This window comes from Pan troglodytes, chromosome 4, assembly GCF_028858775.2.
Source record: "Pan troglodytes isolate AG18354 chromosome 4, NHGRI_mPanTro3-v2.0_pri, whole genome shotgun sequence".
Taxonomy (NCBI): Eukaryota; Metazoa; Chordata; class Mammalia; order Primates; family Hominidae; genus Pan; species Pan troglodytes.
In genome coordinates, this window is record NC_072402.2 from 149,461,932 (window position 1) to 149,481,267 (window position 19,336).

Sequence of the window (19,336 nt, forward strand, 5' to 3'; positions counted from 1 at the left end):
TGGGTCCCCAGTAAGTGCCCAATAAATGGCTAAAGTGGTGATTCTCAACATGTGACCCCCAAGAGCCTTTCAGAAGGCACATGAGGTTCAATTTAAAAGCTTCTGTAAGATGCCTTTTCCTCCTTAACAATTGTACGGTAAAGTTTTCTAGAGTCTAAAGGAATGCAGTGACTTCATCTAGTCCTAATGACTAATGGGATGTGTGCCTGGGTATTTTTGTTTTAAAAATTCCTGTTTTAATTTCTAATGTAGTATAACCCACATAACCAAAACTGTTTGATAATAATTTTTTAATTTTTTTTGAGACAGAATTTCACTCTTTCACCCAGGCTGCAGTGAAGTGGTGCAATCTTGGCTCACTGCAACCTCCACCCCCCGGGTTCAAGCGATTCTCCTGCCTCAGCCTCCCGAGTACATGGGATTACAGGCATGTGCCACCACGCCCGACTAACTTTTGTATTTTTAGTAGAGACGGGGTTTCACCATGTTGGCCAGGCTGGTCCCAAACTCTTGACTTCAGGTAATCCACCTGCCTCGGCCTCCCAAAGTGCTAGGATTACAGACGTGAGCCACTGCACCCAGCCGAGATCCTCAAAAATTTTTAAGAGTATATAAGATCTACTCAGGAGGCTGAAGCAGGAGGATTACTTGATCCCGGAAGTTAGAGGTTACAGTGAGCTATGATCATGCCACTGCATTCCAACCTGACTAGTCTCAGCCTGACTTAGCCTGACTGGAATTCAAATGGCCATTTTGACAGATTTTTGACTAATGAAATATTTTAAAAATGAGTGGCAGCCAGGTGCAGTGGCTCATGCCTGTAATCCCAGAACTTTCGGAGGCTGAGGCAGGTGGATCACCTGAGGGCAGGAGTTCAAGCCCCTTTGGGAGGCCAAGGCAGGAGGATTGCTTGAGCTCAGCAGTTCAAGACCAACCTGGGCAACATAGCAAAACCCCATTTCTAGAAAAAAACTAAAAAAAAAACAAGGTTAACTGGGCATGATGACATGTGCCTGTAGTGCCAGCTACTTGGGAGGCTAAGGTGGGAGTATTGCTTGAGCCCGGGAGGTCAAAACTGCAATGAGCCCTGATTGCGTCACTGCACTCCAGCCTGGGTGACAGAGTGAAACCCCATCTCAAAACAAACAAACAAAAAGCCAAAAATGAATCACTAATATTTTCTGAGTGATTTTTTAACCAGCAATCACTGCTGTAATTAATTTATATGTTTCATTTCATTTAATCCCCACAACCACCATTTGCAGTAGATGCTATCATCACATTTTGTCTGTGGACACTGAGAGGTTAAGTGGCCCAGCTAGGAGGTACTGGAGCTTGAACTCTATCCCAGGCAGTTTGTCTCCACAGCCTCTTCCTACTATTCCACTTGCTTAACATTTGATAATCTCTTGTGCAATTCACTTGATAGACAAATTTTTTCAAAATATAGAGTCTATGAAACTGGTGAAAAGAAAGGGGATCACTGTTCTGGGTCAATGCCTCCACTTTATAGGTGAGGAAAAAATGAGGCCCAGAGAGGGGAAGTGATTTGCTAAAGATCACACAGCAAAGAGTCAGAATCTACAGGGTGTCTGACTCCCAGGTGGGAACTCTCGAAACTCCAACCCAAGTAAGCATAACCACCTACATGTGAGCAAGCAACACCAAGACCAGGCAAGACAACATCTCCAACAAAAGCAGCTTGATTTTATTGCAGGGAAGCTAGGAAGGAATAGGACAACTGAGGGTCTCCGCAGGAACACCATCACCCGGCATGACTGCCAAGTCCCAGGTCTGTCTGGAAGCCAGCGGGAGGATCAGCATCCTAGGAAAGATGGAAAGTTAGGTGGAACAAAGGCGCCATCTGGTGTGGACATAGCGATATTGCAAAGGCAATAAATGCACTAAGAGACAGGGGTGACGCAGGGGTGCACTAAGAGTCTTGCACTAAAAGGCAGGGGTGAGGTGGAAAACGCAGGGTGCAGATGCAGGAGCAGGACTAGAGCCCCAGTGTCCAGCCCTGCACACTGCTCCCATGAAGTCTGTTATACTTAGGTTGGCTGGAACGCATTAACCTTGCTAAGCCAATCACTGCCAAAGCCCTCTTCTGGGGAATTTCCAGGGCTGCCAGGATACCCAGTCAACAGCACTCTCTATCCTGTTACAGGTTGGAAAGGCAATGAACAAAATCATGGCAAATAAATCTGCCAAGAGTCAGATGATCAAGGTGACTTCAAAACCAATAAACACTCTCTCTTTGAGGTTCCCAAGCCTGGCTTCAAATCGGTCACTGAGGAGCCTCTTAAAACAGACTTCAAAGACATGCTGCCTGAGCATGTGGACTAAAGCTGGCTTATTGGGTGATTCTTACTGAGCACTGTGCATCTGAATTTCCAGGAGCCTTTCCAAACAATACATGGTTACTGAAATATGTACAGGTAAGATTGCATGATGTCTAGAATTTGCTTCAAAATAATCTGGGCAGGAGGGAGTGGGCATGATGTCTAGAATTTGCTTCAAAATAATCTGGGTGTTTCATCACCCAGATGAAACAATGAGGACAGTGGAGTTTCTAATCCAAGATGTGTGCATTAGGGCTCCCCCACATGGATACAAATAGCTCCGGAAGAGTTTTTTTCCTTCTCTTCCTTCATTCCCTCTTGTCACAGAGCACTTTTATCAAAAAATAACAGGCCTTGGTGAAATAAATACTAACTGTTGGATCTGAGTGACGGGTACTTGGGGATTCATTCTATTACTCTACTTACACATGTTTGAAACTTCCTATCATAAAAAATCTAAAATAGATTAAAAGTACCACGAAAATTATTAAGTATTGGAAGGAATGATTTACAACACATGCTATGACTTGAATGAATCTTGAAAACATTATGCTACATGGGAAAAGGCAGACACAAAAAGGTCACATATAATGTAATTCTTTTTATATGACATGTCCAGGGTAGGCAAATCCAGAGTAGCAGAAAGCAAATTAGTGGCTGCCAGGGGATGGAGAGATGGGTAGTGGGGAGTGACTTCTTAATGGATACAGGGTGTGTTTCTGAGATGATGAAAAAATTTTGAAACTAGAGAGAGATGGTGGTCATACAACATTGTGAACACACCAAATGCCACTAATGATAGACTTTAACCCATTTATGCCTAGTGTTCCATTATTGGAATGCTAAGCTTGCAGGAGTTATGTATATCCTACTGTTCAAGGTCATCACCAAGGTTTGATTTTTCACATAAAAAACTTTGCAATATTCAGCATAAATGGGTTAAAATAGTTATTATGTCTTGTGAATTTCATCTCAATAAAATAACATGAGAAAACATGTTTTCTATGAGAAAAACACATTAAGCTACACATGGTTTACATCCAACAGATATTACTTTTTTAGTTAAAAAAATTCATATGCCCAGGCCTGGAGTTTCTAATCCAAGATGTGTGCATTAGGGCTCCCCCATGTATATAGCTAGTTCAGGAAGAGTATTTGTTTCCTTCTCTGCCTCCATTCCTTCTTGTTACAGAGCGTTTTTATAAAATACAGTCTTACAGGAAGCCCAATATGACACAGGACTGTTTGGGAGCTATGGAGGGTCCAAAGCCCCATCCACTCACCCTCCCTACAAAACCCTAGGGGTGGAGGAATGATGTAAGAAACACTGTTCTTCAACATGCTGGAAACCGCTGATGTTTTACTTCCCTAGAGGATAAGCTTTCATATGTGGAGAGATTGCACAGCAGTCCCCACAAGGCAGGAAAGCAGGTTGGAGGTTTTAGCCCCATTTTACCGATGGGAAGACCAAATCTCTGTAATGTAAAAAGTCCCCAAAGTCAGTGTGAAATGAGGAGAGTTGGAATTAGAATCCTAGATTCCTCATTATTCATCCTGGGTTCATTCCTGAATATGGGTTCTATCTGTGGATGGAAAGTGCATGACGAAAACAGATGCATCTGACATCTTGTGACTTGCATGTGATGTTACCACATACACAGAACACTGCTTTGACTCAGGTTCCAAATGTATGCCTTTGGGAAGGAGGCTATCCTCAAAGAGGACCTACCAGTCAGTGTGGCTAGCCTCTGTCCGGGGGGTCTCTGTGGGCCCATTCACAGGGACAATGCCACCAGTAACAGTTACAGAACTCCGATTCAGGATATCTGACTTTCTTCCTGCCTCTGCTACTCACCAGGGTGGGACTTTGTTTGAATCACTTCCCCTCTCTTGGCCTCATTTTTCTCAGTCACGTCAGGGCACCAAACCACATCAGAGGTGTGGCGATCATTGTAATTCACGAGTCAAATGCACTACATGGGCAGTGGCAGCCAGGAGTGCCCTGCTGAGACTGTGGCTGGATCAATGAGTAAGGTCTGCCTGGTTCCAGAGCGAAGAGTGCTGGCACAGTGCCCCTTACTGCATCACTGGATTACATAAAAGTGAAGGGAACATCTAGCTCAAACATGCTATTGTTTTTGTACCAGTCTGGACAGAGGGCATGCTCAGGAAGCTGACAACAGTTTCAAGTAGAGAGAGTGGCACAGTCTGAATTAACTCACTTGGTCAGGGCACAGGAGAACAAGGCCCAAGGCATAAGTGTCAACTCTGATGAGACAGTCAGTTTATCAAAGCCAGAGCCACGTGTGGTGATATGTACCTATAGTTCCAGTTACTTAGAAGGCTGAGGCAGGAGGATCACTTGAGCCCAGGAGTTAAAGGCTATAGTGCACTATGATCACACCTATGAAGAGTTACTACCCTCCAGCCTGGGCCACGTAGTGAAACACTGTCTCAAACCAATGAACAAATAAAGAAGTCAAAGATGAACTGCTTAGGGTCATATACTGTAAACTTAAACCCTGCTAACCATGAACTGCAACCCTCAAGTCCGAAAGAGGACTCTGGGAGACATTACACAGTGCTCTGTCCACTCACAGGGTCTGTAAGAATTCCCTGAACTTGTGATTTGCATTAGACAATAATAAAATATTTGTAACCACTCCAAAGAAGGTGGACAGTGGATTGAAAAGAACCCAGAGGGCTCTCCCGCTCCACTCAAGCTCTCAAAGGCCAAGGTGTTCACTCTGATGAGAGGTGTGAGCTGTAGGTTTGTTCAGCAAGTGCTGGGGCCTTACCCACCTGCCCCCTTTGGTCCATCCTGTGGGCTGTGGGGACCAGGCCCCTGCTACTCAAGGCCAAGGTAGGAAACAGTCTTTCCTGTTTTCTTCAGGGTTGCAAGCAGAGTGTCCATGCTGTGCTCAGATTCAATGCAGACCTTCTTGTTGGGCAGGTCAATGTCATACTTAACTCCTGCAGGAAGAGGAAATGGGGTATGGGGAGAGGAAGCACAGACCCTCCCAGTTACAGCAAGAAAGAGTTCAGGCTCTAAATTACTACTTACAACCACCCTTGCCCTTTCCTCTAGAGCAGGGATTGGCAAACTTCTTCTGTAATGGGCCAGAAAGCAAATGTTTTAGGCATTGTGGGTCACATATAGACTCTGTTGTATATTCTGTGTATTTTTTTATAACTCTATTCCTGAACATACAAAAACAGGCTGTGAGCAGGATTTGGCCCATGTGCTGATCTCTGTTCTATACTAGGGCTTTCTGAGACAGAGACTCACTCTGTTGCCCAGGCTGGAGTGCAGTGGCATGATCTCAGCTCACTGCAACCTCCACCTCTTGGGTTCAAGTGATTCTCATGCCTCAGCCTTTGGAGCAGCTGGGATTACAGGTGTATGCCACCACACCTGGTTAATTTTTGTATTTTTAGTAGAGACAGGGTTTTGTCATGTTGCCCAGGCTGGTCTCAAACTCCTAGTCTCAAGTGATCTGCCCGCCTTGGCCTCCCAAAGTGCTGGGATTATAGGCATGAGCCACCGTGCCCAGCCACCTTTTTTTTTAATTGCAAAAGTAATATAGACACCTTTTTTTTCTTTCAAAAAAGCAAACATTTCTAAATAAAAGTAGAAGCAGTAAGGCCCCCTACTGATCCTGCCCCTAGAGATCACTGTGAACAGTCTGGCTTCTATCTAGACTTTGTCCCAGATAGACAAATGAAAAATAATTCCTCCAAATCGCATCACACTATATAAACAGGTCTTGCTAATATTTTACTTTTCTCTTTATTTATTCATATTTATTTATTTATTTAGAGACAGAGTCTCACTGTGTTATACAGGCTGGAGTGCAGTGGCACAATCACAAATCACTGTATCCTTGAATACCCGGGCTCAGGTGATCCTCCCTTCTCAGCCTCCCAAGTTGTTGTGACTACAGGCACATGCCACTATGCCTGGTTAAGTTTTGTATTTTATGTAGAGACAGGGTTTCGCATATTGCCCAGGCTGGTCTTGAACTTCTGGGCTCAAGCGATCCGCCTGCCTTGGCTTCCCAAAGTGCTGGGACTACAGGTGTGAGCCACTGCACCCGGTCCATTCTATTTTTTTTTTTTTTTTTTTTGACACAGAGTCTCGCTCTGTCACCCAGGCTGGAGTGCAGTGGCACGATCTCAGCTCATTGTAGCCTCTGCCTCCCGGGTTCAAGCGATTCTTCTGCCTCAGCCAGCCTCCCGAGTAGCTGGGATTACAGGCATGAGCCACCACACTGAGCTAATTTTTGTATTTTTAGTAGAGATGGGGTTTCACCATGTTGGCCAGGTTGGTCTTGAATTCCTGATCTCAGGTGATCCACCTGCGTTGGCCTCCCAAAGTGTTGGGACTATAGGCGTGAGCCACAGTGCCCGGCCCTATTCTTTTTTTAAAAGCTACAATCTTCCACAGTGTGGACGTACCACACATCCACTTAATTAATCCACTGTTAAAGGTCATTGAGGATGCTTCTAATTTTTCACCACTATCACAATGTTATAGTAAACATATTTGAACTTGTCTTAAAACACTTATAAAAATATTGTTATACCATGAATTCACAGAATGGAAATTGTGGGGCAACAGATATTTGGCACATTTTGAATGTTTAATAGACATTGCAAAATCGCCCTCCTAAATGGCTATGCCAATTTACAGCTCCCCAGCAGCACATGGGAGGACCCAGAGTTTTACTCTGACAAAAGAGTGCAAAAAGAAAGGAAAACTCTTGATAGGTTCTAGGCCTGGCCTCACCATTGACTTGCTGGGTGACCATGGGCGGGGAGTCGGTGGGAGGAGGGTCCTGCTTCTCACAGGCCTCAGCTACCTCATCTGTACATGAAGGAGTCAGGGCTGGCCAGCTTCTGTGGCCTTTCCAGCTCAAGGATGCCATTAGTCTGTGATTCCTCAGCCCTACCACTGTTCTTTTAGGGCCATAAGCAACTCAAAAAACCCTCCTGACCCTTCTCAAGAGGCCACCCAAGTAGGGACAGTAGGAAAAGATAGGGAGAAACCTGCCGAAGCTTAAAGGCAGATCTTCCAGCAAGGGGCTTTAAAAATCATATGGTTGGCCAGGCGTGGTGGCTCATGTCTGTAATCCCAGCACTTTGGGAGGCTGAGGTGAGTGGATCACTTGAGGTCAGAAGTTCAAGACCAGCCTGGCTAACGTGGTGAAACCCCATCTCTACTAAAAATACAAAAATTAGCTCAGTGTGTGGCATGTGCCTGTAATCCCAGCTTCTTGGGAGGCTGGGGCAGGAGAATCACTTGAACCTGGGAGGCAGAGGTTGCAGTGAGCCAAGATCACGCCACTGCACTCCAGCCTGGGAGACAGAGCGAGACTCCCTCTCAAAACAAACAAACAAACAAACAAACAAACAAAACATATGGTTTCCCAGCCTGCATAACAAAGCAAGACCCTGTCTCTACAAAAAACAAAAACAAAAACAAAAAAATAGCCAGGTGTGGTCCTGTAGTCCCAGCTACTCAGGAGGCTGAGGTGGGAGGATGGCTTGAGCCTGGGAAGTTGAGGCTGCAGTGAGCCAAGACCGTGCCACTGCACTCCAGCCTGGATGAAGTTCCTGGGATGGGTAGGTGTCTTTGAGCTGTCAAACGAAATTAGGCCCATCCCCACTTCATCCAGAGCCTGCTGCTTTGTATTTGAGGAGCTCCTGTACAGTTTCATTTTTAAAGCATCAACACGCTGGGCGCGGTGGCTCACGCCTGTAATCCCAGCACTTTGGGGGACCAAGGTGGGCAGGTCACCTAAGGTCAGGAGTTTGAGACCAGCCTGGCCAAGATGGAGAAAACCCGTCTCTACTAAAAATACAAAATTAGCCGGGCATGGTGGCCTGCGCCTGTAATCCCAGCTACTCAGGAGGCTGAGGCAGGAGAATCGCTTGAACCCAGGAGGTGGAGGTTGCGGTGGGCTGAGATCACGCCATTGCACTCTAGCCTGGGCAACAAGAGCGAAATTCTGCCTCAGGAAAAAAAAAAAAAAAAAAAAATTAGCCAGGCGTGGTGGCGTGCACCTATAATCCCAGCTACTCGGGAGGCTGAGGCAGGAGAATCCCTTGAACCCGGGGCGGAGTGGAGCAGGTTGCAGTGAGCAGAGATCATGCCACTTCACTCTAGCCTGGGTGAAAGAGCAAAACTCCATCTCCAAAAAAAAAAAAAAAAAAAAAAAAGCATCAACAGCAAAAGCTGATACAGACATACAAGATATACATTCCCATACCACAGCTGGGGAAACCCAGGCCCGAGAAAGAAGGGCCCACAGTCACATGACAAGTCAGCAGCTAGGTTCTTTCCACTGTTTCAGTTTCTTTCAGATTAAGATCCCAGTTTACAGGGCTAGAGGCCAGCCACTGACTTGCTGCGGGACTATGGGCAAGTCACTTAACCTCCTGGACACTGGCATCAACATCCCCATTCCAAAGATGGAAAGTACAGCTCAGAGGACTGCTAATGAGATCACGTCCATGTGGAAGCCATTTGAAAACTTAATGTCATTATTATTTAGGGTTTTAAAAAAGAAAATTTTAGAAGATTGTGTGATAGTTCACGTGGAAGAAAAAATCTTAGAAGGCTGACTGAGCACTGGCATTGCCAAAACTCTGATCACAACTCAGTTATTACCTCACTCAGTCCCAGGACCAGATCCCAGTCCTCTCTGGGCCTCAGTTTCCCCAGCTGTAAAATGACAAGGCTGGATGAGACTGATTGTTCAAAAGAGGTGCTTTAAGAATATCTGCATGTGGCCAGGTGCGGTGGCTCATGCCTGTAACCCTAGCACTTTGGGAGACCAAAGTGGGCAGATTACTTGAGGTCAAGAGTTCAAGACCAGCCTGGCCAACATGGTGAAACCCCGTATCTATGAAAAGTACAAAAATTCACCGGAAATCGCCTGAACCCAGGAGGCAGAGGCTGCAATGAGCTGAGATCATGCCACTGCACTCCAGCCTGGGCAACAAACAGAGTGAGACTTCATCTCAAAAAAAAAAAAAAATCTGCATGTGAGTGATTCAAAATTAATTAAAAAAAATTTTTTTGAAGTAAAGAAACAGAAAAAGACAAAATTTTAAAAATTTTTACCTTTTTTTAAATCTTTCCTTTTTTTCTTTTTTTTTTTTTGGAGACAGGGTCTTGCTCTGTTGCCCCCACTGCAGTGCAGTGGCATGATCTAGGCTCACTGCGGCCTTAACCTCCCGGGCTCAAGCGATCTTCCCACCTCAGCCCCCCAAATTAGCTGGGAGTACAGGCATGTAACACCATGCCTGGCTAATTTTTTTGGTATTTTCTGTAGAGATGGCATTTTACCATGTTGCCCAGGCTGGTCTCGGGAACTCCTGAGCTCAGGCAATCCGCCCGCCTCAGCCTTCCGAAATGCTGGGATCACAGGTGTGAGCCACTGTGCCCAGCCCCATTTAAAAAATCTTAATAGAGGCTGCGTAGGGTGGCTCGCGCCTGTAATCCCAGCACTTTGGAAGGCCAAGGCGGGCAGATCACCTGAGGTCAAGGGGTTCGAGACCAGCCTGACCAACATGGAGAAACCCCATCTGTACTGAAAATACAAAATGAGCCAGGCGTGGTGGTGCATGCCTGTAATCCCAGCTACTTGGAAGGCTGAGGCAAGAGAATTGCTTGAACCTGGGAGGCGGAGGTTGCGACAAGCCGAGATTGCACCATTGCACTCCAGGCTGAGCAAGAAGAGCGAAACTCTGTCTCAAAAAAAAAAAAAAAAAAATTCAATAGAAAATGACACTCAGATGTGTCATGCAGTACACACTGGAGATGACCAACATATTAACTAGTACTGCCATGGCTCCAGAGCTACTCCTGGCAGTACTAGTTAATTTGGCTAAATCCCAGCTCTGCCATTTACTGAACATGTGATCCCAGATAAGTTACTTAATGTTTCTGAACTTCAGCTGTCTCCTGTTTAACATGGAGCTAGTCAAAAAAAACTATCTGAAATGGCCGTGGTGAGGATTAAATGATGTGATCCACATAAGCCACTAAGAAAATAACAAGAGTAGTTGGCACGTGCTAAGTACTCAATATATTTTAGTTTTACTGTTATGATCAGCTTAACCTTAAGTCTCTCCTGCAACATCTGCATGCATCTGAACATGGCATAAGTGCACCCAACTCAGGGCCACTCACTCACCTCCAAGCTTATTGAGGACCCGAGAGACAGCTTCAGCACAGCCTCCACAGGTCATGTCCACAGAGAACTCGTGCTTCTGAAACAAACACAGGGGGACCATGACCCGAGCCCTGTAGAGTGACCCCCACACAGTGCCAGCAGACAGGCCCACTCAGGGTCAAGACAGAAGACAGAGAGACTGGGCAGGACCTGGTTGGTATCAGACTCATCAGAAGCCTGTTTCTGAGCCCATCTCTTCAACTATAGAGTAGCTAAGAGTTTCTACCTCACAAGTTGTATTCAATGGAATCATCCCTATAAATCCTTTAGCAGTGTCTGGCACATAGTGAATAGAATCACCTGGAGATCTAGTTTAAAATGCTTTTTCCCAGTCCTACCTTCAAAACACTGATTCTTGAGCTATGAGCTTTGTCTCAGGGCCACCAATAACTCTGACAGGGATGGGCCCCCATACTCTGAGCAATGCTGATCTGGTGGGCCCACTTATGAACCACAAAATTATTTTCTGCACTAGAGTCACCTACGGCTTGCAAAAACTACAGGTTCTGGTCAGCAGGTCTGGGCTGGGGAATCTGTTATGTCTACTCATTACCCCAGGTAATTCTGCTTTCATCCAAGGGCCGCATTCTCAGAGGCAGCATCTGGGTCCAGGGAAAGAAAGGATTGCCTGGGTTCCCCAGTGGGTTGGAGGCCAGGCAGGAAGGGATCCCCGGCTCCTAGTCTTCATGTAAGCTCTACATTCTACAGTCTCTAGGATATCTAACAGATCAAGGGTCTGAAGGTAAGCTCCCAGAAGACAGAGGTTTTGTTCAGTTCACTACTGGATTCCTAATACTTGGAACAGTGCCTGGACAGAGTAGGTGCTTAAAACATATTTTTGAGTCAATGGATAATTGACATGGCTGGTTTGAACTTCTGGATGTTTTGCTTTGCTTTCACACAAGGATTACTTATACCAATACTTTATTTTAAAATCTCTGGAAATGAGACCATCTGAAATCAGATAAATATGGCTTCAGATACCAGCTCTGGCACTACTAGTTGCATGATCATCAATATGTTACTTCTCTGTGCCTTAGTTTCCACATCTGAAAATTGAGGGTTTGAGTCCCTCTCTAGATTTGTGAATGGGATGAACACAGGATTTTAAGTGCGGTAGCCAGCATCCAAGATGGCCTCAATGATCTCTGCCTCTGGTATTTATGCCCTTGAGTAATCCCATTCCAAATGTCTCGGGTTGGTCTGTGTGTCTTGTAGAATATGGCTTGAAGTGAGGTTATGTGGCTTCTGAAGCTATCACAATGTCATAAAAGACAGTGTGACTTCTGTCTTGCTCCATTTCTGGGGTCACTTGCACTAGAGGAAGTCAGCTACTAACTTACAAAGATATTCAAGCAACCACAAGGAGAGGTCCACAAAGTGAGAGACTGAACCCTCGAGCTAACAAGCATGTGAGTGAGCCATCTTGGAAGTGGATTCTCCAGCTCCAGTCAAGCCTTCAGATGAATGCAGCTCCAGCCAACATCTCACTGCAACTTTATGAGAGCCTCTGAGCTGGAGCCACTAGGCCAAGCTGTTCCCAAATTCCTGACTCTCAGAAACTGTGTGAGTTACTATAAATATATTTGTTGTTTTATACTACAAAGTTTTGGGATAATTACTAAGGAGCAATAGATAACTAACACATTAAGCAATAGATAACTAACACATTAATAATAGAGCCTAGTACTAGGTTCCGTTGGGTAAAAGGTTAGCTATTGGATTATTAATTTCTTCCATTTGTTTCTCCTGTTTCCCTTCAAAAATCAATGGCTACATTTTTTCATGGAGCACTTTAAAATATTTCAAGTCTATTACCTCAGTTGGAATCCTGGGTGTAGTGATATATCTTGCTAGAAAACCACAGGCAATATCTCTGCTCCAGAAGGGCTCCAGTTTCCTAATCTATACCAAAAGGGTATTAGCTAACTCAATTTTTTTCAACTTTAGTGTGCATAGGAAGAATCTGGGGACCTTGAGGAAAGTGCAGCTCCCAGACACCTGCCTCAACTGACTCTGTGGATGTGGAGCGGGCCTGCCACTCCCCATTTTTAACCTACTGGGGAGATACCGGGAGGCAAAACTACAAACCTGAAAATAAAGTGGCTAAGTGGCTTCTCAAACTCTTTCCAAGTCTCTAAACGCCGCTGAGTCTGGACTGTCACTGTGCTCTACAGAGGAAACGAAGACCAAGAATTAAGCAGCTCGATTTTCCAGTGCAGACTGTTTGACCTTTGTGACTAGTAAACCACTCCTTTTATTAAGCCAAATCTGCAAAATCTGCCTTAAAGAAAATGGTCAGTCTTTCCTTTCTTCTAAACATCTCTGATTTTTTCATCTTGTTTCCTGACCATTCACAGACAGCAACAATAACAAATTCTGGAAAGAAGGATTTGTGGTAGGTATTACAAAATCTTGTCTTTAAAATGTGGTCCTCAGCCCAACAATATGAGCATCACCTGAGAGCCTGTCAGAAATGCAGAATCTCAGGTCCCTTCCCAGAAGTCCGGAATCAGAATCCTCATTTTAACAAGACACCCAAGTCATTCCTCCCCACATTACAGTCTGAGATGATGCTCTCCTCTATTAAAAAGTTTTTTTAGGCTGAGCAATGTGGCTCATGCCTATAATCTCAACACTTTGGGAGGCTGAGGCAGGCGGATCACCTGAGGTCAGAAGTTTGAGACCAGTCTGGCCAACGTGGCAAAACCTGTTTCTCTACTAAAAATAGAAAAAAAATTAGCCAGGCATGGTGGCAGGTGCCTGTAATCCCAGCTACTTAGGAGGCTGAGGCAGGAAAATCACTTGAACACAGGAGTTTGAGACTAGCCTGGGCAATACAGTGAGATCATGGCTCCATTTAATTTAAAAGAAAAAAATTGTTTTGGAAAAAAAAATGATGATGCTCTGGAACATGGATTGGCACACTACAAGCTACCTGTTTTACAAAGAGTTTTGTTAAAACATAGCCCAAATCGGGCCAGGTGTGGTGGCTCATGCCTGTAATCCCAGCACTTTTGGGAGGCCGAGGTGGGAGGATCACGAGGTCAAGAGATCGAGACCATTCTGGCCAACATGGTGAAACCCCATCTCTACTAAAAATACAAAAATTAGCTGGTAGTGGTGGCATGCGCCTGTAGTCCCAGCTACTCAAGAGGCTGAGGCAGGAGAATCGCTTGACCTAGGAGGCGGAGGTTGCAGTGAGCCAAGACCATGCCATTGCACTCCAGCCTGGCGAGAGAGTGAGACTCCGTCCAAAAAAAAAAAAAAAAAAAAGAAACACAAAAACAAAAAACTACAGCCAAACTCATTTGTTTACTTTTGCACTGGAATGGCAGAGTTGAGTAGTTGTACCAGAGACCCTATGGTTTGTGAAGACTAAAATGTTTACTATCGGGGCCGTGTAAAAAAAAAAGTTTGCTGAGTCTTGCTCTAGGATAACCAGCAGAAAATCAATTCATCTATGGTTTGTACTTATATACTGAGCCAAAGCTTTGAAGGGTTTGCAAGATCAACATAAGAGCTAAATCTACTGATTGTCTATTACATGTCAAATTCTCTTTATACAGTATCTAAGTTAGTCCTCACTGAGCCTGGAAAGAGAGCTATTTATCTTATTTCACTCAGGAGGAAAGTGAAGTTCCCAAGAGTTCACTAGGTAGCTTGCAGTCATGTGGCAAATAACTACTGAGTATGGAATATGAACCTAGGCTTTCTTCGCTCCAGGGAAATCTTGCTGGTTCTGGAAAAGCAAAGTACACCGCCAGCCCTCATAACCCTGACTCTCAGCAGAAGCTCTGAAACTAGAAACACATTTTTAGGGAGCACAGTTTTTTGTTGCCCAAGGACCTAAAGTCAACAGATACCTGAAACTTTCTGTCGCTGACTACAGGGAGTAGGTCCCATCCCCCACAGTATAAAGGTCAGAAGCCAGAAACCAGCTTCTGGGTATAAACATTACAGTTCAGTGCTCTCCTCCTCCACCTCTGAGGGGCAAAAATAAATTTGAGGGTGATGGAAAAATCTATTTCATGGACAGAATAATCACTTCTTTATAGGAGAATCTCAAGATTGGCTCTACCACCAGATGCATAACTCGGTAGTTCTGGTTCCTCATGGCCTCTGGGATCTTCTATAAAGACTTATAAAATGGGTAGATTTTAAAAGCCAGTAGGTTTAAAGTAGGTTTTTAAAGTCAGTAAGTGGGATGATTCTTTTTTTTTTTTTTTTTTTTTGAGACTGAGTCTCACAGTGTCACCCAGGCTGCAGTGCAGTGGCACGATCTCAGCTCACTGCAACCTCCGCCTCCTGGGTTCAAGCGATTCTCCTGCCTCAGACTCCCGAGTAGCTGGGACTACAGGCGTCCACCACCATGCCCGGCTAATTTTTTTGTATTTTTAGTAGAGACAGGGTTTCACCATGTTGGCCAGGCTGGTCTTGAAGTCCTGACTTCGTGATCTGCCTGCCTTAGCCTCCCAAAGTGCTGGGATTACAGGCATTAGCCGCCACACCTGGCCTATTATTATCCCTTCTTGACAGATGAGGAAACTCAGATTTAGGGGTTAGTTCACACACTCACGGTGATTCGGCTGAGTAGGGCCTGAATTGAACATAGTCAGCCTCTAAAACCTCAATGCTTTAACCACTGAGATCTTGTTAAAATGGGATTGAAGGCTGCCTGCCTATAGTTTTCTCTTCTCTTCTCTTCTTTCTTTCTTTCTTTTCTCTCTCTCCTTCCTTTTCTTTTTTTTTTTTCTTTTGAGACAGGGTTTCACTTTCACTCTGTCACCCAAGCTGGAATGCAGTGGCACGATCACGGCTCACTGCAGCCTCAACCTCCCAGGCTCCAGCAATCCTCCCACGTCAGCCTCCCAAGTAGCTGGGACTATAGGCACGGGCCACCACGTCTGGCTAATTTTTTGTATTTTTTGTAGAGCCAGGGTTTCGTCATGTTGCCAAAGTTGGTCTCAAGCTCCTGCCTTAAAGTGATCTGCCCGCCTGGGCCTCCCAAAGTGCTGGGATTACAGGGGTGAGCCACCATGCCCGGCCTCAACTGCCTATAGCTCTAGCCCACTTGTCCTACGTCTACACAGGAGCTACCATTTCTTGGGGACTAGATATATCAGTGGCTGTGTGACATATTTTACTGGCATTTTTCCAGTTAATACTAACAACAGTCCTGTGAGGTCAAAGTTTTTGTCCCTATCTTACAGATGAGGAAATCAAGGCAGTGGGATAAAGTAACTTGCCTGAGGTCACCCAGTTGGCAAGCTGGGGCACAGATTTTCAGAGGTTTCTGGGATTCCAAACCCTGTGCTCTCGGGCATTTGTCTGAGAAAACTCTCAGGTAACACACTCTTCCCCTTCCAGTATGTGTATATAGATATATTTTTTCTTCCCTTTCCAGTTTTGAGGAAATGCCTTGACTAACACCCTCCTTCCTTCAGCTGTTATCTTGTGGTACATGGTGCCAAGTGCCCTCCTCATTCCCATCATCTGCTCCAGAGGGTTTTTTGTCAAAATCCCCATAAGATACAGAATACAGTGATGATCAAGCTAGGCTTTTCCTCATTGCCACCCCCCACAAAAAATCCTGGTGGCCTTCACTCCCCAAGCCCCAGGCAATTAATACTGTCTTCTACCATTGCCACAGGCTGACTTGCTCAACTGGTAGGGCTGATTCTATCAGATTCCTTATCCATACTTTGTTGTTGGAGGATTTGTCTCAAGGCACCTGGCAAGACCCACGGGAAACGACACCTGAGATGTCAGTGGCTCTGCCCAGGGGGCCTCAGGCTCACCTGCCAGCTCCCTAAAGACAGGATGCAAAGACACATGGCAACTGTGGGATACCTCTGGGTATCCACCTGGCCCAGAGCCATGAATTAGGCACCCTGAAGAAAATGCTAAACACCACATGACCCTAACCAAGATGCAACTGAGATCAGAGCATCTTCCCAAGCCGGTGTGACTGCTTTTGCCTGGCACCTCCCATGTGGTCAGGCCTGGAGAGATGGGGAGCCTAAGGATAAGGAGCTGAATCCTGGCTCTGCCAACTTCAACACGACCTGGAATAAGTTACTGGGCTTTTTATATTTTTATCTGCCAAAGGCCTCAATTCTTTATATAAAAAACGAGGCCACGAGCAACAATATATGTGATAAGACTGAGTGATCTACAAAGGCAGGCTAAGACTGACTTCCCACACACAGCCACTGAGCAACTGGTGACTGTGCGGGGGGGTTCCTGAACCTCTCTGGGGCTTATGGGTTCAGGCTGAGAAAGTGTCTCCATTCAGTGTCGCCCAGAGTTGATCTGAAAAGTAGGCCAGAGTGGGCAGGGAAATGAAGAAAAGCATGAACCTCTGAAAACCTGCCCGGTCCCTGAGGAAATAACCGGGTCCACTCCCTTGTCCAGAGCCTCCCCACCGCCCTCCTTCAGGCCAGCTCCGCAGGCAGGGCAGCCAGGATGAAGGCTCAGGGACTAGGCGTCTCAGTTCCCGCTGGCCACCAACTCCCCCACCCCCTGCCCCCTCTCTGGTTCTGTGTCTCCGTGTACGCAGGGAAGGTGTGGGCTTGTCGCCCCTGGAGGCCTTCTAGCTCCGACGTTTTGAAGCCTGGCTCCCAGATTAAACTCCCTTCGGATCCCATTTTCTGAAGGGTCGCAAAAGCTGGGGGCTGGGTGGGGTAAGCTAGGGGACAACAGCGGCTCCGGCCGCCGCCTGAGCCCTTCAAGATCAGCATCCGGTCAAGCGGCTGTGCAGCCGAGAAGCAACCCGGGACTGCAAGTCTGCGTGGCGGGGACGGCGCAACCACTCACCGGCATGACTGAGGGAGCGGCGGTGTGGCGGCGGTGGCAGCAGCGCCTCTCTGGATTCGGAGGGCGGGTTCGGCTGCGCTTCCGAGAGTGCGCGCTAGAGGCCTGGTCCCGGAGGCCCCTCCCACTCCGGGCCCGGCCGCGAGGGAGGCCCCGCCCCCTCCAGTCCTGATCCCTGCCGGCCGCGCCGCCTCCTTGCCGCGGGCCGGGCCCGTAGTCACCCGGCCTGGACGGAGAGAGGAGGTGAGAGGGGCGCTGCGTTGGCCTCCATCGACTGTCGGCCTTTTTCAGAACGCCTACTTCGGGTCAACCTTGTGTTAGGGAATGCCAGAGAAGGGCACCGCCTTGAACAGGACATCCATCCATCCCTAAAAGGACAGTTTCACTCATTTATTCACCGAGTCAATTTTTATTGAGCGCCAGCCAACGAGGACGCAGCGGGGGAGCAGCAGCAGCAGGAGGCTGCGAAGGTCGCAGGCAGTGATAGTGCAGGGTTAGCAGAGCTGTCGTGACAGAGGAGGAAGGGCCCTGACTGCAGTGCGGTGGGGGCGGTTGTGGAAGAGAGGCGGCCTGGGGAGAAGGCAATAATCTGGACCTCGGTTAGCCTTTATCGCCCTGTTACAGGCTTTGTCTCTAAATACAGTCGCATTGGGGGTTAGGGTATCAACATAGGAATTTGCGGGGACACAATTCATGTCCATGTCAGAGTTCAGTCCCTAGCAGAGCCATACTGACTAGAGTTTTAATCTCAGCCCTATCATTTATTAGCCATGTGACCCTGGGCAGATGAACTTACCTCTCTAAGCCTCAATATCCTCACGTATAAGATGGGGACAGTTAAGGTCACTATAGAATTTTTTATCTAAACCTTTTGCTAGAGAAAGGAGATGCTATTAATAATTTTGCCAGGACAACTGGCAAACACCATGACTGTTTCAGGCAAACAAGGACACATGGTTCCCTCCAAGAAACCTACTTTGCAGTATTGTTGGAATACATGTAATGTGTGCAAACTTCTTAGCACATTGCTTGGCACATGGTAGGCACCAAAAATATATATATAAGTATTCTCTAATTGCTAGGCCCTCTGTTGGCCTCCCTGGCACTGGGTCTTCTGCTGCTCACAAAATACCCCTTAACCATTCATCCCCTACCCAACCTGCCAGGAATTCCCTAAAGATGGAAGGGAAGGGGGCAAGGAGGAGAGGGAAAGAGGGTACTGGCACATTAGGTCCTTTACGGGCAAGGCTTAGCATCTTGGTAGTCCTGGGTACAACTGTGCCCTGGGGCTAGGGATAGCTAGATTGCCATGACGGAAGGCGGAGAGTGGACATGAGGGAAGGAAATCCTTCCCAAAGGCAACAGTGCACAGGGCGAACCACCCACGGCATGTTTTAGAGAATTAGGGGTATGGGTTGGGGGGATGGCTAAGACTAGAGACAGCAATTTAAAGAGAAGACAGCTTTATAAAGATCTGTTAAAGATCACAAATAAAGACCTATTAAAGAGGAGAAGAAAATATGCCAGACTGTAGTTCCTGCATAAATATATAAATACATTCCGTGTATTTACATTAAAATAAGCATGAAATTAACCACAGCCAATGTTACTAGAAGTTATCTTGGGTAAGTGTAGGATTTGCAGGTGGAATCCCAATGTGCCTACTGTTTAATTTTCAAATAACACAAAGTAGCGTACAGTGAAAAGTAGGTCTTCCTCCTACCCTGACCTCTCCTTCTTAAACAAAAGGCATACTATACGCAGTTTTGCATCCTGCTTTTCTCACTTTATAAAATATCTTAGAGATTATTCCTGGGCCAGATGCAGTGGCTCATACCTGTAATCCCATTGCTTTGAGAGGCCTAAGTGGGAGGATCACTTGAGCCCAGGAGTTTGAGACCAGACTAAGAAACATGGTGAAACCCTGGCTCTACA

At 46.2% G+C, this 19,336-nt stretch overlaps 1 protein-coding gene across 1 annotated transcript; it reads right to left on the minus strand.

Annotated features, from left to right (window-relative positions):
- Positions 1-1,687: 1,687 nt before the first annotated feature.
- On the minus strand, positions 1,688-17,540 carry ATOX1 (antioxidant 1 copper chaperone). Its single transcript, XM_001169183.6, has 4 exons — positions 17,405-17,540; positions 10,547-10,622; positions 5,145-5,315; positions 1,688-1,825 (listed from the first exon to the last, which is right to left on the minus strand). The coding sequence occupies exons 1-3, from the start codon at positions 17,408-17,410 to the stop codon at positions 5,191-5,193; spliced, it is 207 nt and encodes a 68-aa protein (XP_001169183.1). The 5' UTR covers positions 17,411-17,540; the 3' UTR covers positions 1,688-1,825; positions 5,145-5,190.
- Between the last annotated feature and the right edge of the window lie 1,796 nt (positions 17,541-19,336).